Source organism: Centropristis striata, chromosome 9, assembly GCF_030273125.1.
Source record: "Centropristis striata isolate RG_2023a ecotype Rhode Island chromosome 9, C.striata_1.0, whole genome shotgun sequence".
Classification (NCBI taxonomy): domain Eukaryota; kingdom Metazoa; phylum Chordata; class Actinopteri; order Perciformes; family Serranidae; genus Centropristis; species Centropristis striata.
Genome location: NC_081525.1, coordinates 16,151,285 through 16,177,604, shown reverse-complemented (window position 1 = coordinate 16,177,604; position 26,320 = coordinate 16,151,285). Strand labels below are relative to the sequence as shown.

Genomic DNA, 26,320 nt, shown 5'->3' with positions numbered 1-26,320 from the left:
GAAGCAAGGCTATTCATCTTATTTTGAAGTTTCATTCAAACATCTTTATGTTGAGAGAGGGGGGAAGATGACAAATAAAAAATACACAGCTCACATGATTTGTCTTATATTACCGATTTTTTTTTTCACTGTACCTGCAGCAGCCTTCGGTCCTGCTCACTGGCAGTCATAGCCCTCTGCAGCTGTGTGATCTGCTCCTGCAGGGCTCCACTGCAGCTCCTGGTGTCACTGAGGGTGTTGGACAGTTTGTGAATCTGTTCTCTCAGTTGGCTCTCGTGCTGCTCAGCTCGAGCTAGTGCTGTGGCCAACCTCTCCTCGCTGACCCTCAGCCCCGCACACCGGTCCTCACTGTCACCCAGCTTCCTCCTCAGCTCCATCAGTCTTTCCTGCAATGCCCCTACCTCCGCATCCATCTCTGCCGCCCTGAGCTGGGCCCTCTGGAGCTCACCTTCGAGGGTGCGTTGGGAGAGCTCGAGACGGCTCGCTCTGCCCTCTGCTGCTTGCAGAGACTCCTTCAGCTTCTGTTGTTCTACATTTGTTCGAAATTCTAAGCCCTGCAAAAGCTCCAACTTCTCCTGTAGGGGAATTGGCACAAGAGTTATATTATTTGCCACTGAATATGCTGTACGCCATTTTAGTAAATATCTATCTCTTTGCTTTTTACATACTTGCAGTGTCCTGGCATCCGCCTCAGCAGCTTGCAGGCTAGTCCTGTATTGAGCTACTTCTTCCTCAAGGTTTCTCTTCTCCCTCTCTGTACGACGTACTACCTCTTCCTGTAGGGAAAGGGATGCACGTGCCTCGTGCAGTTGCTCAGCCATCTCTCTTTTTCCTGAAACAATACATTGAATATGCAGTATGTCTAAACAGAGTTAATACCTGGTATTTACTGTATTTGTAGGATTCACTTGTCTTCTTACCCTGTTCTGCTTGCTTCAAGGATTTCTGTAGTTGTATCAGCTGGGCGCCTGACTTATCCTGGCTGCCTTGGAGCTCTGTCACCTGCTGACTTAGACCAACTACCTGAGCCATGGCTTCATCCTGAGGGAATATGTTTGTGAGATTAAAAAGTGCCAAAATTCTGCAAAATATAAACACAACAAATGTAAAAAGTGAAATCAATTTAAGATTGTTAAAAAGCAAGAGCAACTTTAGGTCAACAATCCCACTCACAGAGTTTGAGGTTTGTGTCCTTGAGCCTTTACTTAGTTATTAAAACGTTCAAATATACCCTGTCTTTTTGTGTGTCCCTGAAGTCCTGCTGGAATTCCCGCAGGGCTGTATGCACAGAGTCCATGTCCAGCTCTTCATCTTCACCATGAGACAAGAACAACACAGATCCATCTGTGTCATTGTCTCCCCCTAAAAAGAGAACAAACTTATGAATGCATCTGCTGAAAGCTAAAAATGGCATCATCTTATTTTGAAAGTGCATGAACATACCTTTTACTTGCAGGTGTTTTTTCCAGGGAGAGGGAGACCGTCTACGGGACCCAGGTGTTCCTGAAAGCCTTGTATGGCTGGTGCCAATTGTGCGGCGCAGAGCTGAATACAACCCTGCCAGCTTGAGCTCCAGGTCCCTGCGTCTGGCCTCGCCCAGCCCCAGCTGTTCTTCTAGGCTCTGGACCTTGCTTTCAGCAAGGCCAACCTGCATGGAGAGTTCCTTGACTTTGATCCGGCCGTCTTCTAGTGCTTCCTCCAGCTGGGCAATGGTTTCTCTGTGCCTCTGCTCACACTGCTGCTGATGAGCCTCTCTGTCCTGCAGCAGCTCTCGGTTCTGATGCTCCGATTTCTCTAGCTCCATCACACGCCGCTGCAGACCTGAAACCTTTACAAACACACAGAAAAGAGTGACCCTAAGTTTCTCTGCATGTATTTGTTATTGTGGATTATGTCACAAGTAGCATACAGGTCATTACTGGGGAATTTGAAGACAAATTGACACACTTGTCAACTCAAACCTCAAATTGACTGACAGGTGTTTGTATTTTTTTGTTGTTGTGCCTTTTTATAAATCCAAATGGAAGCAGACTAGGTCAGCCCAGCTAAGTGCAATGTATGTTATTTCTGCTGCCAGGGGTCTCTCAATCAAATCAAAACAATATCAAAACACAAACTGTGAAGATGTTATGGTGGGATTATGGGAGTTATTGTCTTTATTGTTAAAGAACCAACACTGCAGATAATAATCTATCTGATGTGACTTAAGCAGAAATAATGTTCAAATAATGTGGTGAAGATTTATTCACCTTACATTTTTTTAATTACATTCTGCTGAAAAAAGCCTCAAGTAAAGTTAGATAAGTCTGTTAGGTGGCAATTTCAATCATGTGGTAAACCAGTGATGTCATCTGTGTTCCAAACAACCGTACTAAAAATAACTTTTGCTTATGATGACAATTAAAGGCGATCAAATGGAACACACTGTTACCTCAATTCAATCAGATTTCTCTGGGTTTTTAATATTGTTGGAAACATTTGGTTTTATGTAAATACAAAGCTCAACAGAAAACATAGCATAAGTCTAGTTGTTTTTAGACATTTTAATGCAGGAACGTTACATATTATACCTTTAAGTCTGTCTATGGATGTGCTATACTTGGTTGACATATTACTTGCTTAAGTTATTTTCTGGTAGGTTTTATTAAGAGCGTTGCATATAGGTAAAACAATTCCAATGTGGGCAATAGGCTAGCATAGTTCTACATAATTCTAACTATAGTCATACACATGCTGTTAACAACACTACAGTGTAGTTCTTAGAGTGCCATGCCCTGATTAATAACCAACACACGAACCGGCTGTGGCTCAGATGGTAGAGAGGGTTACCATAACTGTGTGAATACTAGTTAATGTGCTTTGAGCTGACTAACTTGTCAAGTTCACTGATAAGATTCTAAAGTGTTAAGGTTAAGGGGGACAATATATAAATGTATGTCTTTACAGCAGAGCTTCTCAGCTTCAGGTCTGTGATATTTAGAGAAGGTCACAGGATATTTCAAAGACTGATGTTTAGATATTTGTTTTATTTAGTTTGAAAAAAGATACACCAATCAGACCGAATATATCATAATAACGAGGAATCCATTTGGAGATGCCTCCATGCTCTTGGAAACAGAATAGAAAAGTATGCCATACCATACAGTCACTTGACAACACTATCTGCTGCAGTCACAAGAATGTGTATTATAGGACAGAAGAGGTTAAAGAAACAATTTTATTGAATAGAAAGCCTATTCTTCTTTTTTTTTTAGAAAAATTTGCCACATTGTTAGTTCGCAAAAATATTGAGTTTCTTTAACCCATCACTGTAACAGTAGAATATACAGCCCATATTTCTGTCTGTGCATGAGCATGGCAGGTATTCTTCAAATATGCATGCAAAGGTGGAATGTTTGCTTGAGCATGTTATTAACAGATTAATTCCCGGAGGCCTTCTACCTCATTCATCGCTGCTTCTCTGCCAGCATCACACTCCAGCACTTTCTGCTTAAGAGTGAAAGCTAAGCAACGTGCCTCCTCCTCCTTCTGCTCCTCCTGACATACTCGGGCCTGCAGCTCTCGCAGCTCCTGTTTCTGCTGGCTGTTCTCCCCTTCAAGGACCTTTACCTGCTCATGTTAACATAGCACATACAACTTGAAGATAATCCTTTATTTAAAATAAATCAAATGGAAAGCAGTTAGCTCAATAATTTTTCACCTGTCTGCGCAGCTCCTGAAGATCTCTGCGTGCCTGTAGGCGAGACTTCTCAAGCTCTCTCATACTGTTCCGTAGAGTGGTTGCCTCTTGGTGCATGGAGCTCCTACATTCCTCTAAGACGGCCACTTTCTGCTCTCTCTCCTCCACCGCTCGTCTTAAGCTATTCAAGATATGTTTAACGTTAACAAGACAGACAACATATAAAATATCCGCTACTGAATTTGCAGGAAATCTGCAGTTCAATGTGACAGCCATACCTGCTGTTGTCACTCTCTGCTCTCTTGATAAAAGCTCTTAGCTCCTGGTTAGAGGCTTGGATAGCTTCTTTCTCTCTGGTCTCATCACCCAGGAGCCTTCTCAGGTCCAGAGCTTCTTTCCGTTGCTTGTCCCGTTCCTGTGCACACTCCTGGAGCTCTCTGTGAGCCTCGATCAGCTCCCTTCGACCTTTAATAAGTCCATCCTCTGCCTCCTGCAGCTGCTGACGAAGGCCCTCTAACTTCATGTCCACATAATGGAGAATGAAAGGTATGATTTGTCAATTAGGATAAATTAGGAAGTCATATGGATAAACACAAACTTATTCAGGAGGTGAATCTGTGAAATTACAACTTCTGGATTTGTCACATGATGCCATTGGGCCCAAAAAACGTACAGGATGTCTGTAAATCCTAAAAAGCTGGTCAAATCCCAAGTTAATTTCCCTTCTCTATTCATGTTTATATGCCCAAAAGTGGCAACAAGGCGGGGCAAAAAGAAAAACTAGTACACCTGCTCTATGGGAACCAACAGAAGCTTCATGCACCACTGAGAAACTTTCATAAAAATGAATGAAGCCCCGCCTCCAATGATCTTTGTATATCTATGATCTATAGTCATTGCTCTTTTCTTTGTTCAGCCATAGTAACCGATTGATTGCAGTGCTAGCAGAGGCTGGGGGAAAAAGTAACCAACCACTATGGGGTGATGGAGAACGGTCACTAACTGTGCACCACCAGTTTTTTCTGGAATGCTGCCACATACACCCAGTGTGTAATACTGTAAATGCAAGGCTTTCATCAGTGTGCCATTGGCTCATAGCCTGCTTTATTATACAATAAATAACCAAACACATACATAATTCTTTCTATTCTCAAAATGTATCTAAAACTTCTATTAGGTTTTTATCAACAGTACATAGAGCTCAAACACATATATGTATATATCAAAATCGAAAAGAAAAATCATTTAGCATTTTGTAAAACTTATTTAAGATCAGATAATGCATTAGAGATTGATTGTTTGAAAGCTAAACACTCCAATTTAAGTGCTATTTGCACAATCTCAAGACACTGTACAACCTATATTCTGTTTTTTATGGCAATATGTTGTATGTAGCAAGAGAAATAGGGAGGACAGAGCTTATCAGGGCATGGAAAAGAGCCAGTTGGGCCGGTAGCCAGGTGCTGTCTCTCCCCATCTCCTTATTGCGGCTCGCAGTGTAAAAAATCCACAGAGAGCAACATGATAAACAGCAGCCCCCCGGAGGTGGTGGTGGAGTAGGAGGAGGGAGAGGGAGGACGGGGAGCAGGATGAGGAGGAGTGTTATGTGCAGAGGCCACACAAGATGGTTCTTTCTCATAAACTCTAATGTGAGAAAAAACAAGCCAGTGCTGATCCTGCCAATTATACTTTATTTTATCAGATTTTTTTTTTTTTTTCAGGGATGGGGGGTGGGGTGGGGGGGTTGTAGGGGAGAGGGGCAGGGAATATGAGGGCAGCAGTGTTGTGTTATGTGGATGGGAAAGGGGGACCTGGAGTCCCAGTGGAGCCAGCCTCTCGCTGCTGCAAGGGAGAAAATAAACACTCCCCCACTGGCTTATTTACACAAGGGGTTAACTCAAACTTTGATTTCATAATATGGTACCAGGGACCGTATCCTCCACCCTCTCCTTCTCCCTCTCTCCCCTCGCTTTCTTCTTCTTTCAAGCTCACTAGCTCTCTGTCACACACTCTCACTCCTGCTTTGTCACTGTCTGACATGAGAATCCTGAGATGGGATTAGTGAAAATAATCAAACAAGGAAAGGAGTAGGGGTGGCGGCCAAATATGACAGTGTCGCTGAAGCTTGACTTGATCTATGGTCCGGAGGGCTGTCCAAACCTCAAAACTCTTCTGCTCTGGCTCCACACAACCTCATTCACTATACTTTGACAAGACTAAGGAGACAGAGCGAAGACAGGATGATCCTCAGTTTTGCTTTTTCATTGAAACCAAAAAGTCCCACAGAGATAAACAATCCCCTTTTCCAAGGAAACCAGGCATCTAAATCAAGGCACATTGAGGCCCTTACAACTCTGGAGTTACATCTTAATGAGGTGACTGTGAGCTTGTTATTTTACTAAAACGGCCAGCGACCCTGAGGCTGGAATCCTGACCTTAAGCAACCCCAGGAGATGAGATTTACAGCCCTCATTTGGCTCAGGGACGTATGTCACTTGGCCAAAATTATAGTCTGTAATTGCACTTTTATGTTTATATTAAGGTCAATGGAACTAAATTTTCCTCCAGTGAAGTTGACAGGAAAAAGACACAGAAAGCGAGAGCTGAGAGGGAGTCTTACGACTGGACACCACCTCTCCTTGTAGGACTTGGCCCTGCGCACTCTGCACCTGATGGCACCCTGATGCTAGTAAAGCTCTGTGGCATCGGCCAATGTCAACAGCGGCCAATGGTAAATGGCTTTCCCTCACACTGGCACTAATTGGTGCAAACCCCCTCACGCTAGAAGCAGATCTGTGGTCCCCCATCCTATGCCAAGGCAAACAAGCCTGTAATTTCCTATCCATTTCTGTGATCCTTCTGTACCAACCACCTCTGGTAACATCCACCCTATGTATGCTATGATTTGCTTTATATTTCCCTGACCACATCAACATCCTAACATTTACTTAAAATTGACAAAAGTCATGTAAGTCATCACTGTGCCTGATGTTATCATACCCAGGTGCCACCGTGGTATTTTAGTTTAGCCCTCTGGATCCAACAAAACACCAGCAAACTTAATAAATCAAAACAATAATAAGAAAAAAAGTGATCTATATAAAATTGACCTGGCTTTTTATTTGTATTTTATTTATTTATTTATTCCTGATATCTGTCCTTTTAACCCAGATATAAGGACAAACTCTCAAATTGAAGTAATGTAAAACACACTACTGGAGAAACATGAATGACTCGGCTGAGACAAAAAGGCAGCAAACCTTTGACTTTGCAGGCTGTTTTCACAGAGCAGAGAGGAGAGGTCAAGAGAGGTTGTAAGTAGAATTTGTAAAAATGTAAATAGTTCAATATGTAGAGCATATGGAGCCCTAATATTGAAAACACTTGTGGGCACTTGGAAAAATATTATACTTTTTTTTCTCCTTTTAATCTTCATTTAACCAGGCAACCTATACATAGATTACATTTGATTCCAATTTAAAAAATATAAATATTTATAAGATTTTTTGTTGTTGTTTAATGATTTATAGCATCATAACTGTGTTTTACTGTTTTTTATAATTCTCCCTTGGGGCTCAGAGGAAAGGCGGAAGAAAAGGTTTTTAAAGGTTCCCACCTCCTGTTGTGCATGTTCTCTCTGTTGGTTCAACTCTCTGACCTGCTCAATAAGACTCTTCTTGGCATTCTCATGGGAGTTCAAAGACTCCTCAAACTGAGTCCGTAAGTCTTGCAGTTCAGACTGAAGCACAGCTGTTGCATTCTGTAACACAAAGTTACACAAATCGGTTATACAGTATATAAAAAACATGAAAAGTGACCAGAGCTAATGTGACCACACTGTATCTCACCTTATCCTGCTCCTGTTTGCTAAGTGCCTCCCTCTGCATACACTCAAGCTCCATGCCTGCTGTGGCCAGGTCTTGCTGCAGGGCCATGAGCTTCTCCGTCAGGGCAGATTTCTCTGCCTCCTTCTGGGACAAAGCCTGGGCACAACAAACTGCAAGGTTTAGGATTATTCATGAAGTAGCTCACACAAAGGTCATGGGGACTGGGACATACATAATTTAACAAGCTCAGATAAACTTCCACTAAAGGACATGGAATGGACCTAGCATCTTGCATGAGGGTACTGGCAGGACATATGGCTTTTGATGGACATGCACTGGCAACTGTGAAGACAAAACTTGGGATGCTTGGGTTATGAGACAATCCTCCAACCCTTTTTCCAATCTTTAAATACTCCACTCTACATTTTAAGGTCCATTAACAACCACAACAAACCTATGACGACCACCTGACACACCTGCTGCTTTTCATTCTCAGCTTGCAGGAGGCTCTGGTTGAAGTCCTGCTGCAGCCTGGCCAGCTCCTCGTGCACCTGCTGCAGCTCCTTCTGGCTGTGCACACGCAGTTCATCACATTGTCTGCGCAGCTGCTCCTCAGCCTGCTCCCGTTGAACTGTCAGCTCCGCATATTGTTGTTCCTGTTAATCACCAAACGCACAAACTCCTAATTAGTAAATTAATAAAAAATGCTCTTTTTAAGTCAATATATCTATGCAAGTCATAATGAACCTTCTGTCTGCGTTCAGCTTCAAGTTGCTCTCTGTGAATCTGCTCTTTGCTGTTCAGGGTCAGCAGGGCATTCCTCTCCACCTGTGCCAGCTTCTCCTCCACCTTACTCTGCTCTTGTACAGCTTGTGCAAAATGGCGTTCAGCATCCACACGCATCCGAGCAGCATCACCTGCACAGATGTGTCAAATCTTTCAGTTATTAGATGGAAAAGCTCAGGATCAGCAATATTTTTTTTACAGTTTTATTTATAGGGGATACTCATCCATGTCGTTCCGTGGAACATGCTAGCTTAACACGACTTATCTGATCCATGTGTGTTTGTGTGGAGTGGTGGGACCCCGGTCAGCTGAGAAAGCAGCCCCAGTGATCCCACAGCCCAGCTGTTGCAGAGCTCACAGCTGAAATATGGATCTCTAGTGGGCTGTTGGAAAGGCTTCATGGCCAGGGGGCTTGGCACGGAGGACAGAGGGGTCTCTGAGGGAGGGGGCTACTCACGCGTCAAGGCCTTGTTAGCCAGGAGTAAGCTGCGCCTCTCCCCCTCAGTCCTGGTGCACTCGGCCTCCAGAGACGAGGCGAGCTCCTGGCTCTCAAATAGAGCAGACTCCAGGGACTCCTTCTCTGCTCTGGAACACAGCGGTAAAGTGGTTTGAGCTTTGACAAAAAACACCTTTGAACCACTAGGTGTAGGTCATAAAATCCAATGATCCATCGTGAGCACAGTTTCCAAATAAAACCATGTTACTTAAGGACTCTTGTTACATGTGACTCACGTTGCTTTCGAAAGTAAAATTTGCTTAAAAAGTCAAAATGACCCTAAATACACATTGGCAGTTGGTCTGACTTAAACAAACACACAGACACACACACACTGGGCTGTTTATAATTCTTTCGAGGTGATTTACTGACTTACTTCATTCCTTACACTCTTAACCCTAACCATAACTGATACATGCCTAACCCTGACCTTAACCAATGAAACAATTTTATTCCAGCTTGTGCTGAATGCAAGTGCAGAAAGCAAACTGGGAAAATTAGTTCTAAGTCTGAAATTGGTTCCAAACATTTCAGAGGTCAAACCACACAAACAAACACACAAACACACACGGACCTAAGTGCAAGCAGCTCTTGCGTGAGACCACAGGCCTTTCGGTCAGCGGAGTTTAGCTTGACATCCTGAGCAGCCCTGTCCTTGGCCAGCTCCTCCCTGTCATGGGTAGCTCTCTTTAGGGCTGTGGTCTGTGTCTCAAGCTCCTTCCTGCACGCACACAGCTCCTCTGACACAGTCTGCATTTGCCTGTTGACCTGGAGACCAACAAACACAAATAAAAAAAAAATACCATTAAGTAATTAATTTATGCTTTTTGCTTTAAGCACACAAAATTAAGACTTAACTGTAAATTATTACATAAATTTTAACCATAGTATGCACACTTTATACCTATATTGTCATAACTGTGGAACACATTTTTTATAAGTAGGAGTATGAGCAGCACAGGGAACATAGTCGCTATTGTGTATCTTGAGTATGAACCATCCAACCTCTACATTTTATGCAGCCACAAATGGTGTACAAACATTGAACTCCCTCTTTTTGCTGTTATGAAACATAAATTAAACAAACTTTAAGCGAGTCATGACAGTGTATAGGAACTACAGGGCCATAACAAATGCACTGCCTGAAGCAAAACAAAAATGATTAGTGGGGTTATGATTTTTTTCCAGCTACAACTTAAATCACTATGACACACCACAGGACCTATATCTAGCAAGAAAAATAATGAACGGGGAAAGTTGATGCAGAACTTTATGAGAATTTTATTCTGCATTTATTAAACTCCAAAAACAGATTAGTGAATGAAAGTGTCCTATGAGAGGATTGTCCTGGGATTCCTCTTTTAAAAAATGTACTGAATTCAACAGGTCATTCAATTAAAATGGAAACTGGACATGAATGCAAACATGATAGATTTTGCAAGTAGCTTTCAAGGTCAGAGTTAAAGAGTACTTTTACTTGAGGCATTGGCAGTCAATGGGCTTCAGGAGTTATTTAAAGGAATATTTCAACATTTTGGGGAATACATTTAGCTGCTTTTTTAATGAGGGGTCATCCCTATGTTTCCAGGGTCCTATGTCTCAAGATATAAACTGGCATTGTAAGAGATTGGTACAAACTAGCTTCACAGTTCAAATTGCAAAAGAATGAAGGAATATATCAACAAAATTGTCTTGCCCTCACATATGAGGGTGTAATGTTTCAAGGAGTTTAACATCAGTAGGGTATAAGCAGTCGGTGGATGATGTAAACATACTGACCCAGGGAAAAATACACTGAACATTTGATCTATGGAAAGACATAGCTGAGAACATAAAACTCTTTGGAAAGTCTCCTTAAAGCTACAGTTGGTAACACGGAAAAAAATCCCAGCCAGGATTTGAAGTAGACCCCTTCCTGCAGCTCTCCCCCTGCCCTCTCTGCTGAGAACGTTCACTTGACCTTCTTGAAAATGGCAGCCAGGGCACAAATTTCTAATATTACATCTAAAAGTTACACAAAGATATGTTTCTGAAAGCATTTATTGCGGGACATAGACAATGCAGTTCACAGAATCTTGATTCATATGTCTTCAGCACTGCCTAGCTTGTCAGTTAGCGAGCACTTATTGACATGATTGACAGCTGTGTTTGAGACGACTCAGCTCTGATTATCATAAATGTGGAGGATTCTTGCACTTGCAATTGGGAGCACTTGGAGGAGGCAGAGGCACATTTTTTTTTCACAGGATTTTATCCCATTTATTACTGTCAAGATATAGTAACAGTTTCCACAAATATGACAAAAACGTATTAATATAAAAGTTCCCAAATGTAGCTTTAATGTCATATTAAGTGGATACTGAGCTGGGGAACACAGGATCCTGGGAACATTGATACGCTCCACTTCCCAAAACTTAGATGAGAAGATCAATACCACTCTACATATGAAGCTGGAGCCAGCAGACGGTTAGTTTAGCTTAGCATGAAGACTGTTAGCAGGGGGAAACTGCTAGCTTGGCTCTTTCCAAAGGCAAGTCAGCAGCATGTTTAAAGCTCATAATTTAATATGGTGTGTCTTTTTTTTTTACAATTACTCCACTAAAAAAACAAAAAAGTGTAAAAACAACAAGTTGTGATTTTACAAGGGGTTATGTGCAGGAACTTTCTTTTGGCCTGGCCAGTGACTTCCTGAAGCCTTCGCTGTTTGCCTGGCAATCTCCCTGTGACAACAAGGTTGCACCAGCCTGGCCAAGAAATAGGTTCAGCATGTTACCCCTCATTAAAACCACAACCTGTCATCTTTACATTACTGTTCATGTACATTTTAAACAAACAAGGTATAAGGTGTGAATAAGTGAGCTTAATAGCTGCTGTTAAGGTATTTTAAGCTAAACTAAACTCACCGGCTGCAAGCTTCACCTTCTTATTTAGCCATAGACATGGAAGTAACATCAATCTTTTCATCTAACACCAGTCAATAAGAACGATAGCTTATTTCCCAAAATGTCAAACTTTTCCTTCATGGGTTGTTCTCCTGGTTTCAATCAAACAATGATAAAGCTCTCTTCTAAAAAAGAAAAAAAATGTTTACTGTACACTCTACATGACTGTTCCCTGAAATACTGTGCCTTTAGGGCCAGTTACTAACACACCACCACACAATGGTTGAGTCTATAATAGACCTCTACAACTAACTAATATTTCACTGCAACAAATTGTTTGAAAAGCAACAATCACTACAATTGGATTTCAAACCAAACTGAAATGAACTCACACTAACTAAATATTAGCACATGATGTCTTTCAGCCTCTCCTTGGGTAAATATTAAAGTGGATAAAGGTACACCAATGTAATGGATGTGAGTAGCGCCCAATAAGGGGACGAAACATGAGCTTCGTGCAATGGAGGCCACTCCAGGGCTGGTTTTATGCACAGCTAATTTATTTTTGCAGATAAGCTGTCTAAAAATGTTTGGATGGAATTTGTCAAATTGTTCGGGTTTGTTATTTTCCAGCTGAGATCAACACGGATATCCCAGTTTCACATTCAGAACAGATAACAAAACAGGAGAGGATTCTTTTCATTCTTTAGGGGACGGAGGTCTGGATCTGCTGAGGGAAGAATGGGAATACTTTAGGTGTTAATTTATTAGGTCTTACACTAACCCCCACTGGATATTATATGTCTATCTATTTATCTTGTCCAGTTCACATTTGTTCATGAACATCCCTTGCTTGTTATGTCCCAAGTTACTCATAAAACATAGAGTCGGCTCAAACTGCTCCACATCCCATTTGAAAGAAAAAACCATAGCAGATGTGTCCAGCAAACCAATACATTTTAAATGTGACAACAAGCTCCATGAACCTGCTGAAAGCTATTAATAACAACAACATCCCAGGTGGTGGGAGTTTGGAGGATGGAGACTGAAGTGTGTGAATGGCCGTGGGTCTCTGACCTGGGAGTGCTGCTCCAGGGCCTGAGCGTTCTCCTTCTGCAGCAGGCTCAGCTCTGCTTCTAGCTTCTGGCAGAGATCCTGCAAGTGGCTGAAGGAGCTCTCCAGGGCTTGTTTCTCAGAGAGCAGATTCATCATCTCTTGTTGCACCCGTGCTGTCTCCTCCCTGGCTGCTGCCCGCTCCATTTCAGCTTCCCGTCTACGTTCACCTAGCTCTGTCTTCTCACCTTGTATCTGGAGGAGAAACGAAAATATTTCACTTATGTTCTGTTCGACTCGGCCATCTATCAACATTACAGGGATAACTGCAAGACTACTGACCTTCAGCAGAATACGATTCAGTTCCACCTTGTCTTTGGCTAAGCCTTCGCTCAGAGCACCCATTTTGGCCAGAGAATCTTTTAGGGCAGCCTCCTGATTCTGTAGTTTGGTGAGAGCTAACTCATGTGCAGCACTCTGGGACTCCATCTGTGGAGTGAATCATAAACATTAGAAGTATTTATATCCTCAGGGAGAATCTAGTAATACAGATCAGGCTACCTGGTGCAAATTCAGTAAGCAGTATACCTTGCTGAGAGCCAGAACAAGGCTGGCCTTATCATCCTCCAACAGCTCCTTCTGCAGTGTGATTTGACTCAGAGCCTCCTTCACTGTCACATGCTCCCTTCGCAGATCTGAGTGCTTCCCCTCAAGCTCCTCCAGACTCCTCTCTCTGAAACACAACATTTAACACATTCATGGCTCTCTCACATTGGGCCTCATGCATGAATTGTTCATATGCATATATTTGATCTTAAATCTTGTGAGAGAGGACAAGTTTGTTTTGCTTTTTTTCTCTTTTAGCTAGCATTGGGTGGCATTTATTTTGACTGAGAATAACGTTACCTGACAAATAGCTTGCTGGTTTGTGTTTGCACACTTCACTTACATGTGTTGACCGTATATGGGTTTATTAGGGCATTTCCCTATGCTAAGTGCAGAGTGCTGCGCAACTGCATCCAATTTAAGATCATCAACATTCTCTCATGGGTAAGAACAGACTGAACCCACGTAGTATTTTCTTATTTTCCTCTTATAGCTATATGTAAGCACAAAAATAAGAAGAAAATAAGAAAACATTCATGCATGAGGCCCAATGTTTCTTTCTCTCACAAACATGCAGATTATTTATATAAACAAAATCCCTTAACAGCAATCCATCTCCACTTTAAAAGATGGAGAAATGTTGGTGCCAAAGGCCAGAACACTGAGGGAGTTACTTTTCTGTGTATCGCATGTCCTACTCCAATTCTCAACTAATCAAATTTTTTTAAGCAAAAGAAACCCTCAAAAAGAGGATGAAAAAGTTTCCTCTTGCATGAGTGCAGTAATGCAATGTAAATCATTTACATTTTCATCCAAATGTCATCTGGGTGAATTGCCGGCCGGAGAATGACATGTGTTACTGATCTGAACTGTAAACAAACGGGGCTTGAAAACAATCATGGGTGACGGGATGTGTGTTGTGAAACGGTCATTCTCCTTCGCTCGTGCTGTACCCTCTTTGGGCCTCTGTGCGCTGGCGTGCCAGCTGCATCTCCAGATCCTCCCTCTGCTGCCTCAGGAGGTCCCGCTGTCTCTGGAGCTCCAGCGATGAGCCTTGCAGGACCTCCAGCTCGGCACGCTGGGAGTCCACCTCCTGCTGCAGCCCTGATAGAACCTTCTCCAGGCTGCCCTTCTCACTGGTACATGGAGGTAGAGAGAGGAAAAGGGAAAGAAAGCGATTGTGTTAAGATGAGCTGTTGCACAATGATTATCATCATTTTTACAATAACACACTTATTTTTGTATACTGTTGTATAAATATAGTTTTTGGTGAGGTTTAAAACATTTAAATATGTTCTGAAAACAATAGTGAAGATTTTCTACTTGATAAAACATAAAAACAAACTATAATAATTGTCAAAATCATTATAGCATATGTATTTTTCTCAAAAACAACATTTAAGCCTTATAAATAACAAAGTCTAGAAAATATGACAAAATAAACAGCTAAATATTAACTTTTTTTCTGCAGTCTTTAAGCTGCATGACAGTAAAAAAATTTAAAAAAGGACAGTAACTGCATTTTGAGGGTGTACCTGGAGATGAGCTCCAGTGAGCAGCGATATCTGTTGCTGTCTCTGAGGCTTTCCTCCAGAGCTGTTTTAGCCTCCTGGCTTTCCCTCCTTACTTCCTGGATCATCTGCTCCAGCTCTCTCCTCTCAGTGTCCCTCTCCTGCAGGTGATCACGCAGTGTTTCCACCTGCTCCAGGGCAGCATCCAGACGCCCACGCAGGTCCTGGGGTTTGTACATAGGTGCATTGTTTGAGTGTGTCAGTAGAGAAACGTGGGTGAAATGTCATTACAACATGCTCTGATCTCTTAAAATTAAGGTATATTTTCTCATGACATGTTATTCTCATTTTGTTTGTACTTTTGTGAGCTTCTACCTCTTGTTTCTAAGAAATATTTTCTTTAGAATTGTTTCCATGTAATTGTTTTGCATTTGATAAATCAAGACCTTGACCCTGATATAGCACCTTTAATCATTTTGTGATCACTCAGAATTCTATGAGCTCCCAACCTCACATTGGGAGCCACTGTTATAAACACCTACAATAGTAAATAGTATAGTTTGAGTACACAGATCAGGGAGATGTGGCAGTCACTTTCTGTGAACCTAAAAAATCTTATGGCTTGAACTTTGTCAAGGGGAGATGGCATGGATCCAGGGGGTAATTGTTTTCTCTGTTTGTATTTTTCCTCTTCTCTTTTTTTATGTCGTTTTTCCCTCTCTTTCTTCTCTCTCTTGTTTAAATTTTGTAATTTTGTATGTACCTTTTTTAATACATATTTATTATTCAACGTATTGTTTGGAAGTGACTCTGACAGATTGTGCTGCCTTAACTGTCGTTGCTGGATGTTCAATAAAAGGAAAAATTCGATCACTAAAAAAATGGTAATTAGTATAGACCAGCCACTTTTGTTCGACCTGTGTTTGTTTCTTGTGCTTGAAGAGAGCGCTCTGCACAGCTGTCAGGTTAGTGTTCCTCAGAGGAGACCGTCCATGAAGAGGTGAGGAGGATGCACTTTCAGAGCCACTGCCATCACCCTCACCACCAACCAACTGGATATGGAAGATATAATGATGGAGAATGGAAAAACATTAATAAGCAGTCATAACGACTTTGAACTAGTGACTGAGACTATAAACTCATAAATAAAATATTTTCTGCAGTAATAAACCAGGTGAGAAGTATGGTCTTTTTCTCAAATAATTCGATACAATCTGACTTGTTTTTGCAATCAGTGGCAATTATAAAAGGCAGATTTAAGACATGTCCACATTGGCTTCACTTTTTCTGACCTGAAAGCCAGATCCACTTCTTATATACAGTCTCTAATGCATGATCAAGCTCAGTGTGTTGTTTTGTTCTGACCTGGTGGACATGACATAAAATCTTTTGGAGGGCTTGGATCTCTGTGTGGAGGACCTCCATCTCTGCTTTGTCCTCTGTTCTCCTCATCTCCTGAGCAGGAAACCATTATGGTCAGATAAGCAGCACATATAGAGCGAGCTTGACATTCCCCAGACGGCAGCTCTCTAGACAAGGAAGTTGTGGAGTTTATCAAGCCTAGGGTCCAGACTGCAGCTAATTTAGCCCCCTCAACCACCCATCTATCTACCACCTCCCAGGCATGATTCCCAAGGTCCCACCATCCTGTCCAGACTGATCTGCATGGTATTGAGGCTGGAATCCTTCTCACTGTTCTGGCTGCGGAGGTGCTTCACTGTATCAGTCAGCTCCAGGATTCTATATAGATCAATATGCATGTACATTAAATGAGATCACACACACACATACACACACACACACACACACACACACACACACACACACACACACACACACACACACAGTTCTCTGAGACATTCAAGATACAAGACTGGCATGTACGCCTCCTCTACTAGACCATCAACAGTATCATATTCTCTGCATAGAATCATGGGATTAACAATGATTTGTGATAAGATCAAAAGCCAGCTAAGATTCTGAATACAAAGGCACTGACATTGCTGCAGTCCTCTCACGGAAGTGCAACTGAAAATAGCTTGCTGTGCATGATTTGAATGATCAAAGCCTATGCAAAGTTATACAGTTCCATATAGGGGATTCCCATCAATCAAAGGGAGAATGTGAATTTAGCAATTTATCAAACATTACACTGTGGATGACCTCATTTCCAGAATGTCTATTTCAGATTATGCTTTTCTCTTTTCAGATGCTTTTCTCTTGGTCAATTTAGATCAACAATGTTTTTGAATATATTGAATTTATAAAAAATAGGGTTTCCTCAGTTTAGGTTAAGGGGCTGACTAAAAATGTTTATAATGGAGCTACTGTAGGGCTGTCACTATATCATATTTCCTTACACCATTATTGGGGCCAAAATAATTCACAATAACAGCATTAATGCAATATCTATAGAAATTTGTGGGGATTTGTCTCTTTTTTTGCAAATTAATTACACTCAAAATGTGATTATAGGGATGTGGAGAGAGAGTCTGCAACTATGAACTAGACCAACTAGTAAACAAAAAATCCATAAGATTGAAGAGTTGCAGGATTATTTACACAATATTATCACATGTGTATTATTAAAACAATATTGATTTTTCATTTTTTAAAGATCCCGGTTAACATCAATACTGGTATACTGTGATACAGTTACTTTCATTAGTAATTGTTTAGTCTCAAATTCATGGTGAAAAATATATAGAATTTTGTAAGATAAGTTGAGGGATGAGTTGCCAAAGTATAGTTTCATGGAAACCAGCATCGAGACGCAGCTTTATCTTGTGGAATTTTGGCTGCTGTTTTCGAAAGACAGGTGGTAAACTCTTTATGTTAGTCAGGCCCATATAGATTTGCACATGATTTTACCTGGAGTTAAGTTCGATTTTCTCTGCATCCCAGCGACCCTGAAGCTGCATGGCCTCTTTCAGTTTGTCCTTCAGCTGCCTTTCCAGCGATGACATCTCCACACCACTAGAGGTGCTCTCCTGTGTTACTCGGGCCTCTAAGTTCATGCAGGCAATGTGCAGCTGCCGGCTGGCAGTGACACACTCTCCGCGCATATCAGACAATGTCCTGTTGAGCAGAATAATGTCTATCAAGATTTACACAAGGGTAAGGAAACATGACATGTTGTTTTTGTACATGCAGTCGTGAACCATTAGTCGAACTAAAAAAAATGTCTGTTTGTATTTGGAAAGGATGGATGTCTGTAGCGGTTAAGCTCTTGGATCAGGGCTCACTTTGAAGTGTCTTCAGTTTAAATTACAGTACTGTACAGCTGTCTATGAGCTGAACAATCATTATTAAAGCAAATTACTCCTTAGTAGTGCTCACAGTTTAACATGATAGAAGCCATGTCTTATAGGGCTCAAGCTTTGTCCTGATTGATGATTTCAACAGAGAGGCTCGACACCTTAAGCCTTCTGTCCCCCCAGTGAGGAAACAATGAGCAGGGGGACTGGCGACCCTGTTGACCTGTTCCACTTTGATCCTGGGCTGAGAGAGATGGATTGTGGTTGCAGTCGTGAGTGTGAGACACGAGAGAGGAGGGGGTTCTTGTGGAATCCTGAGTCGCTGGAGGGGTTCTGGCAGTGCGCCACGCTCACCTGTCAGTGAAAGTCCTTAGCTGGGTGAAAGTGCTCCGCAGGGAAGCAGCCTGGCGCCACAGTGCTCTGACACGAGCCTGTTCACGACTCAGCCGGGAGGCGCACGTCTGCAGAGAGACACAGACAACAAGGGGACGAGAGAGTGGAGGGTGGGTGGTAATGGATGCGTAGAGCAAATGATGGCACCCATCATTTTATTGTGATCCCAAACAGATGCAATACTGGAACTCCTGGACTCACACTGGCACATATACAAATAATTGGATTTCCCTGAATCAACAGATGTAGCCCATTTACAGCACGAACGCCAGATTGTTTGCACAAAATTTTCCTCCCCCTCAGCAGTTGGAATGTTTTCACAGGAAACAACAACTCAAAAATCATAGCAATGAAATGAACAGGGAATGAGAATGAATTGACAAAACTGGCTATGAATGGAATTCCTACCCCATGTGAACTCAACAGGAGTTTAATTGCACAATCTCTGTGCAGAAAGGGATAAACTTGAGCTTTCCCTCTTGCTTTTCTGACTCAAGCACTTCATTTTTGTGGTTTCTCTCACCTCTTGCTCTCTTCGCAGGCGGGTATCACACAAGTCAACGTCTTCGCGAGCCTTCCACAAGCTCTCTGTTAAACCCTGGTTGACAGTGCCTGACTGCTCCAGTTGCTCTCGCAGCATGAAGTTGACTTGGCTGAGGCTGGCACACCTGAAAAAAAAAAAGCCTTATGACGCTGAGAGGCTATTTTACTTTTCTTCCCTGACAAGCAACTGTCATGACACCCTCCTATAACCTTCCTCATTACCCAAACTGTGTCATCCATATAGCCATTATATCACTCTTACATCTGTAGCCTTAAAATTCACCCTTGCCAACCACACACAGGGTCAACATGTGAGACAGTTTTATAACGTCTGTGTCAATTTAGATTTAATATCAACCAGATCTGCTTGTAGAGTCATTTACCAAAATGTTTACATCATTCTCACACTAAACACACACCCTGTTACGGTAAAGCATGCCATATTGCTATGTTTGGTTATCTGTTTGAGAGGAAGCCCAGCCCATGTTTGCATGTATGGGATGATATTGTGTTTAAAGGAAACTGTAATCCCAATAATAAGCAAAAACATAGTGGTGGTTGTAGACATAAGCCCTACATTGCACTTACATTACAAAGTGCTTAAGGGGATAGAGCTTGATAACTCTGCAGTGAGTGATATTTAAGGCAGTAAAATTATCAAGTCTCTGCCATGGGCATTTCAAAAAAAGTTCCATAACTATATAAATCATAGGGCATTAAAACTTGGCCTCAGCTGCAGAGGTTGGCCCACACTTAATGTGAAGCATCATTAAAATGCTTTGGAGAGGAGAGCCAACATGGTCCCACTAATTTTCTCTGACAAATTGGATACTGAGATTATTTGCCAAGGGCAGGTTCTGCCTTCACCCTGCAGCAGGGGCAGGGGAAAACAGCAGGAGCTCAAAGAACTGCTGGGAATATCTCTGCTCCACACATTTCTCAGAAATATTTCGGTTTGATTTCTGCTTCTCAACAAGAAACAGGGAAATAAAAAGAAAGTTCTAACAGGTTTATCCATGAATTTACAGCTCAAAGTCGGCATCCAAATAGCAACTCCCCGCTGCTGTAGATGATTTCTGGATTCCAGACTTTACGCACCTTTTCTAAAACTCCCAAATATGTACTACTTATGAATACAAAAGTTGTGCACACGTCTCAATTGGCTGGATAACCTGGCTACCTGCACTGCATGGTGTCAATCACTCACCTCTTCTGCTCCTCCTCCAGCTGAGCAGACTTATTCTGGATAGCCATGTTGAGATCCTGCTCTGTCCGCTGCTGACGCTGGGCTGAGTCCAGTTGGGCCTGCAGCTGAACACACACACACACCACCAACCACCACTACTGGCATCCTGATAACACTTCACTATATGGCAGAAGCAGTAAATTAGCAGTTACTTAATATTTGCAAAGTAACATAATTACAGCAGAAATCTGCTAATCCAAATTCTCTGTGGAGGTCACTGAGCCAACAATAATATTTAGATGAGTTGAATACATCTAAATGAAAGCACAAATTTTATCCCCCACATGTTTTACTTTCAGTTATGCAGGAATCCTTAACTGGTTGTTAAAATGTTCACTGCTTGAATAAACAACTGTTTTCAAACAAATGTGTGTTCTCAAATGTGTCACGATTCTCCAAATCCACAATTCTATTTGGATTTTAGGGGTGTCATGATTCAATAAGACTTCAATTTAAGGACATGATTCAATTTCATTTTCGGATTAAACTGAACAAATAACTTAAGGTAATGCCATTGTTAGAATGTCAATCTTGATTCATAAAGGTAAACAGATTATTGGTTTTATGCCTGGACAGCGATTTAAATTTTCAAATTCTTCCTTAAAAAGACTACATGGTGTCACATCTGAAATGACTGCCATATTTTTCTGGAATGTACCTTACTAAGGCCATATGGTCAAATGTACTATTTTGCTGACCCTGCTTTTGATTTCAATAATTGCAATTGAAAGCTTTTTTAAATAATTTTTAATTTGGAATTGAAATTGCGACACACCTGCAAATGAGCAGAGACAAGGAACATTTTTGTACATGTTGCATCATATTGGCATTGTGATTATGCTGACTGGCCTCTAGAGGACCCTAGCAGGCCCTTCAGACTTTGAATTTCAATATTTATATCAAAGCAACACTGATTCTTGAAGGTGATGTTAAAGTCTAGACGTACCAACAATCTCATCTTTTCAGACTCGGAGGTCTTCTGCAGCACCTGCCCTTCTAGCTCCCCACACCTCTTCTTGTACTGAAGAACCTTGTTTAAAACAAACATGAGGTGCACAGTTGAGCCAAAGGAACATTATTTTTTAGATGTGACAGTTCTTAATTTGTGTCACCTTGGTCTGTAGCTTCTGAACAAGTTGGGCTTGTCGCTGCTGGGCCTCCTGGTATGCCAGCAGTTTCTGCCTGTAAGCTCTCTCCTTGTTCTGCAATTGCAGGGATCCTGGTGATACACTGTCCTGGTCTGAGTCCACTGCTGACTGCAGCATCAGCATCTGATCGAGCTGGATGGAATGATGACAGAGTATCTCAGGATAATGCCGATTACAATAAATAGTACATATAGTATGTACTCTCATTAAGTTACAGAGTTTATTAGATATATTTGGATAGTCTAATGAGATCCATAATAACCCTGTAATGCTGACATGCTTACAGAGCTTTTTGTATTACGTGTCACTGACAGTGGATCATGAAGGTGTGTTATGGTCATTTTTGTGGCTGTTGTGGTGTTGTTCTACTAGGTTATTATATCAACCTGTATGTCCATTGACAAGGATTGATTGCACACCAAATGTGTTGTATTGCATTATATTATACGGGTGTACTTAAAAAAACGCATCTCATCCTGGTTGGGCTATGTTTGCATTCAGATGAGTCATTATGCAGTTTTCAACAGCCCACTGTGGGTTGTGTCTGACAAAAAAAGCGAATGCATGGGAGCTTTGCTTGGTGCATTTTTGAGGTATTCTATGAATGCATAATTTGCCAAAAACAACATCTTGCAATACATAATTCTTGATTGGCCATTTCTATCATCACACACTTCAATGATATCAATACTGATGAGATTAAATATGTGCACAGTATGTTCCCCACTGGGATAGAAACCCTGTAACTGTCAACATGTGATCTGGAGACCCACAGTGTTAATTCAGCGTGAGGGCTGGACAAACAGTGGATACATTAAAGATGGGGTCAGGGTTTACAGGATTAATGTTTGTGTATGGCATGTCCAAGTACAGTATGTTTGTGTTTATGCATGATAGCTGTATCTGTCAACTGCATCTAAAAACAAAGATATACAAATGCACTGGTCTTTCTCATTGTGGAATCTCATATCCTCTCCCATATCTGAAATCCAAATGTCCTGTAACCCCTCAACCTCACACAACCTAAACTCCCCCTGCACCACCCACTCTCTATCCTGGTGCCAGACACCCTGTCCTCACTAATACAAACCACATGGCCCTAGAGCACTACAACACACTGCGTGCCTCCAGCTGCCCTTGCCGACTTCTCATTTAAAAAAGAGAGGAAGAGAGTGAGAGCGAGGGAGCCCCCTCCCCTGCAACACACTCCAAACCACCATCCAAGCCCTTCAAATCAACCCTGCGACCCACTCCCTCCCACCTCTCTTCTGTACCTCATCTCTTCTCTGGGTGCTTAATCTCTCCAGCAGGCTCCAAGAGAGCCAAGACAATAGTCTCACTGTTCAACACTGAACTCGGCCACTTTGCCACCATTATTAACACATTTTCAAATGCCCTTTTCAGAATTTTATACTACAAACTACACTAACAGCCATAATGCACTTGGCTCTTTGCTTTTGGTGTTTTTCTTCGAGGACCCGGAGAGCACAAAAGCGTCTTTTACTGCCCGTTGTTGAGGTGACAGCTTTAGGGACTGAGAAGGGAGGAATAACATGGGCGGAGTGTTTGAAACACACAGAACTGCAGCAGCTGTGTTTAAAGGGACTCCTGGAAACAGCTGTGTGTGGAGCTTTAGTGATTATGCATCTTTTCAAGTATTTTGGCACAACTATAGCAATAACACTGACTTACTAACAAGCATGGACTAAATACACCTTCAATACATGGCCCTAGCACACATGGTTTATTACAGCACATGAACACAAGCTACATTTGGAACCATATAGAGGGGTCTAATACTGTTACAACTATGGGAAAAGGGACCATAGTACAATTGAGACCATACTGTACCACAGCAATGTAAATCATGAAAACATACCAAAACCAAATCAAACTCACCCTCATGAGAAGAAACTTGTAAATTTAAAAGGCTAAGTTATTGCCACACGTTTGCCAATAATAAGACTCCCCAGAGGAAGATAGTTAACACCATGGCCCAAACTGACCCATTTAGGTGCCTTGCTGCAACAATGAGCAATGGGCACCAATGCTATTACCTCTCTGTTAAAATGTCCTAAGTGAGAACAATATAAACGCTTCTAATGATAGTGTTGAAATTGTTCTAAGATTATGTAATACAGCAAGATTCGGATAAAGGCCATTGTCGATTCAGCTGATATTGTACCTTTAAGGCAACTTGTGGACTTTTTGACCACTAGTTGGAGCTATGTTTTTATACATGCACAAGCACATGGGTGGCACAATACACAGTCCCGTCGCTGTTTTCACTCGGTATGTCAACAGTGAAGAAGTTTCCCAATGGTTAATAAACTTGGTACAACACTAGTACTAGAAATTTTACAAGAAAAGATGATGACGCTCAATATCTGTGGCAATTGATCTCTAACATTAGACCTTTAGATCTTCCCCTTACTTTGAACAGAACAGGAACAGTTCAGCAATATCAGCTTTTTTCCCCCATTTTTTTTATAGGCTGCAGCTTAGGTTCGGTACCAACCTTATCTTCATCTCCCTCTTTTCTAATGGGAACTTCGCGGAGTGGTCATGCTTCTGATGGGGTACACTCCCCGCAAAAGGATGACTGCTTGTTACTTTATCGTCTCCTCAACATTAGGGTCATGACCACCCCGTAGTTCATAAGGTCCCGGCTTGTTTCTGGCAGAGCTCTGTGCTACAACTCTGCTGCTTCTGCTGTAGAGAGCAGAGACTTTCAGTATAAATGTCCAATGTACAACTAAATATTGACTATGATTCACAATATTTTACAAAATGAAGTTTCTTATTTATTGAATGTGGCCACTGAAATGCAGGTTTCAATTAAAAAGAAAAAATAATGACAGTAACTGATGTATACTTGAACACTTTGTAACACCACTAACACTGATAACTGCAATGCACCAACAAAGACAACGTAGCAGACTGCCAGTAGCTAAACAAGGATGTAACCAGTCAAGGATTTGAAATATATATATATTTAAATTAGCTTTGTAAAAGTTTCATAAGGAAGGAAATACATTAAATATGTTTGTCAGGCCTTAAGGACACTAACAAAATGCATTTTGGTGAGTAACACTGAATGTCAACAAAACTGTTTGAAAGAAAACTTGCCTTTAATGGCATGTGTCCCCAGACAAGTTGGTAACTCAAAGGGCACTCTGGGATAGCGCAGACTCCGCTAAGGCCATTCCTTATCTTGCAATGTCAGCGAAAGTAAATAATGATTTATATATCCGCCAGTGTAATGGGTTCAACCAAGGCCTATGCTACACCCTTCCACAAAGTTTCATTCAAATTGAGCCAGTAGTTTTTCAGTAACCCTGCTGAAAGGCAGACAAACAAACCCAACTGAAAACAAAACGTCCTTAGGGCAATGTCATATTAGACTACAACTTCTCTCATTTTGAACTTGCCTCCTTGTGTTTTGTAAGCTCTGTGTAGTCTTTCTAAAATGAAAGACATCATCAGAAAACAGTTTGTTTTTAGGGACATACTAACCTCCCTAGAGCTGGAAGGTCATTAAAATTACACAAATATTACAAGGTACATACACTGTTCTGTATGTATATCCCTGTGTATTTCAATTCTCTTCACAACTGTCACTGCAGCAGACTACGCCCTCCATACCTTGCACTCAGTGCACTGCAACGCCTAAATGTCCCACCCTGCCATGTTGAGGTGGGTTGTTGTTCATACATAGCTGCAGTGTGTGGGCTTCTTGCCAGCACCTCGCCCCTTGCTCCACACACTACAGAGGGGACGTTTTTTTATTGTTTCTCCCCAGTCAGCTGTAAAGCAGGAGGCCGGAGGCTGCTCTGGATTAGCCATGCTTCGTGCAGGAAGCTCCCAAGAGGGCGCCATAACAATCTGTTGTGAAGACCCCCACCTTCACTGAGCTCCCCTACATCACCATCTACTCCCTTGCATCATTTAATCTCATCACCCTCATCTCCAAGTTAGTTTGAACTCATTGTTCTTCACACTTCACAATACGCCCATCCATTGGTGACTGTAAAAAGGCAAAAGAGAGAGGCGAGTAATCCCAGTCCTCCATCTGCCCTAACTCAGGGGCTTACAGGGCTTACTAGGGGCCCAGAAGTGTGCTCACTGAACACCCTTGCTATTTACGATCTGCCTTAGAGTACAATCACTCTCTAGCAGCCTCCACGGCCCCCTAAAGTGGGCTGAGCCCAATCCCAATGTAGCCCGACTCTTTGAGGTCATCTATTGCCATTTTGCAATAATGTCCAAGATGCAATTTATACAAAAACAGCCTTTTTGTCATGGTATGTTTTATGCCTCCATATGGTTGCTATGCTTCCTTTTATTTTTTTTCATTTCAAAGTATCTGTGTCCTGAGCCGTGCTTATGTTCCCAAAGTAAAAGACTTTTCAGCCTCTTTAAATGTGCTTTGAATTAGCTTTTTATATTTCTTGATATTTATGATTTGTGCCACTCCTTGTATTGTCTCTTTTGATAAATATTTCAAACAACATCAAGGGATAATCTTGCTTTGATTCATCTGCCAACAAGCAACAAGAGAATCATTTTCAAGGCCCTTGTGAAGGCTTTGGTGTTTGGGCCAAAACTTGCTGCCTTGCTCATGTGGTAGATCAAAATCCAATCCATTTCAGTTACCAAGTTATGATTACAATATTCTCTCACTGACCTAATGTCACAACATTTGGAGATCTGTTAACCCACCAGTTTATCTATTGCGTTTACTGTTGTTGTTTTTTGTTTTGGAATATGCAGTGCCTGTTTATCTATACAGAGGTACATTTCCAGGTTTATTCAACAACTACTCCAAATCCTCAGTCCTCTTTGACTCACCAAGAGCGAAATCTGGCCATGAGTGCACAGTCCAGCCAGCAT

The 26,320-nt window shown here is 41.7% G+C and overlaps 1 protein-coding gene across 1 annotated transcript in view; it reads right to left on the bottom strand.

Annotated features, from left to right (window-relative positions):
- crocc2 (ciliary rootlet coiled-coil, rootletin family member 2) overlaps positions 1-26,320 on the bottom strand; it is a 39,247-nt gene that overhangs the window by 4,007 nt on the left and 8,920 nt on the right. Inside the window, exons 4-31 of the mRNA XM_059340593.1 lie at positions 21,392-21,559; positions 21,226-21,309; positions 20,241-20,344; positions 19,014-19,158; positions 18,452-18,558; positions 17,712-17,918; positions 16,484-16,580; positions 16,206-16,295; positions 15,758-15,892; positions 14,865-15,064; positions 14,283-14,465; positions 13,312-13,456; positions 13,066-13,212; positions 12,748-12,978; positions 9,363-9,556; positions 8,750-8,877; positions 8,254-8,423; positions 7,983-8,162; positions 7,528-7,662; positions 7,296-7,439; positions 3,958-4,196; positions 3,701-3,860; positions 3,442-3,609; positions 1,444-1,828; positions 1,232-1,362; positions 921-1,041; positions 669-832; positions 135-575 (exon numbers count right to left, since the gene is read on the bottom strand). Coding sequence (XP_059196576.1) covers positions 135-575; positions 669-832; positions 921-1,041; positions 1,232-1,362; positions 1,444-1,828; positions 3,442-3,609; positions 3,701-3,860; positions 3,958-4,196; positions 7,296-7,439; positions 7,528-7,662; positions 7,983-8,162; positions 8,254-8,423; positions 8,750-8,877; positions 9,363-9,556; positions 12,748-12,978; positions 13,066-13,212; positions 13,312-13,456; positions 14,283-14,465; positions 14,865-15,064; positions 15,758-15,892; positions 16,206-16,295; positions 16,484-16,580; positions 17,712-17,918; positions 18,452-18,558; positions 19,014-19,158; positions 20,241-20,344; positions 21,226-21,309; positions 21,392-21,559 — 4,803 coding nt within the window. The remainder of the gene's footprint in view (positions 1-134; positions 576-668; positions 833-920; positions 1,042-1,231; positions 1,363-1,443; positions 1,829-3,441; positions 3,610-3,700; positions 3,861-3,957; positions 4,197-7,295; positions 7,440-7,527; positions 7,663-7,982; positions 8,163-8,253; positions 8,424-8,749; positions 8,878-9,362; positions 9,557-12,747; positions 12,979-13,065; positions 13,213-13,311; positions 13,457-14,282; positions 14,466-14,864; positions 15,065-15,757; positions 15,893-16,205; positions 16,296-16,483; positions 16,581-17,711; positions 17,919-18,451; positions 18,559-19,013; positions 19,159-20,240; positions 20,345-21,225; positions 21,310-21,391; positions 21,560-26,320) is intronic.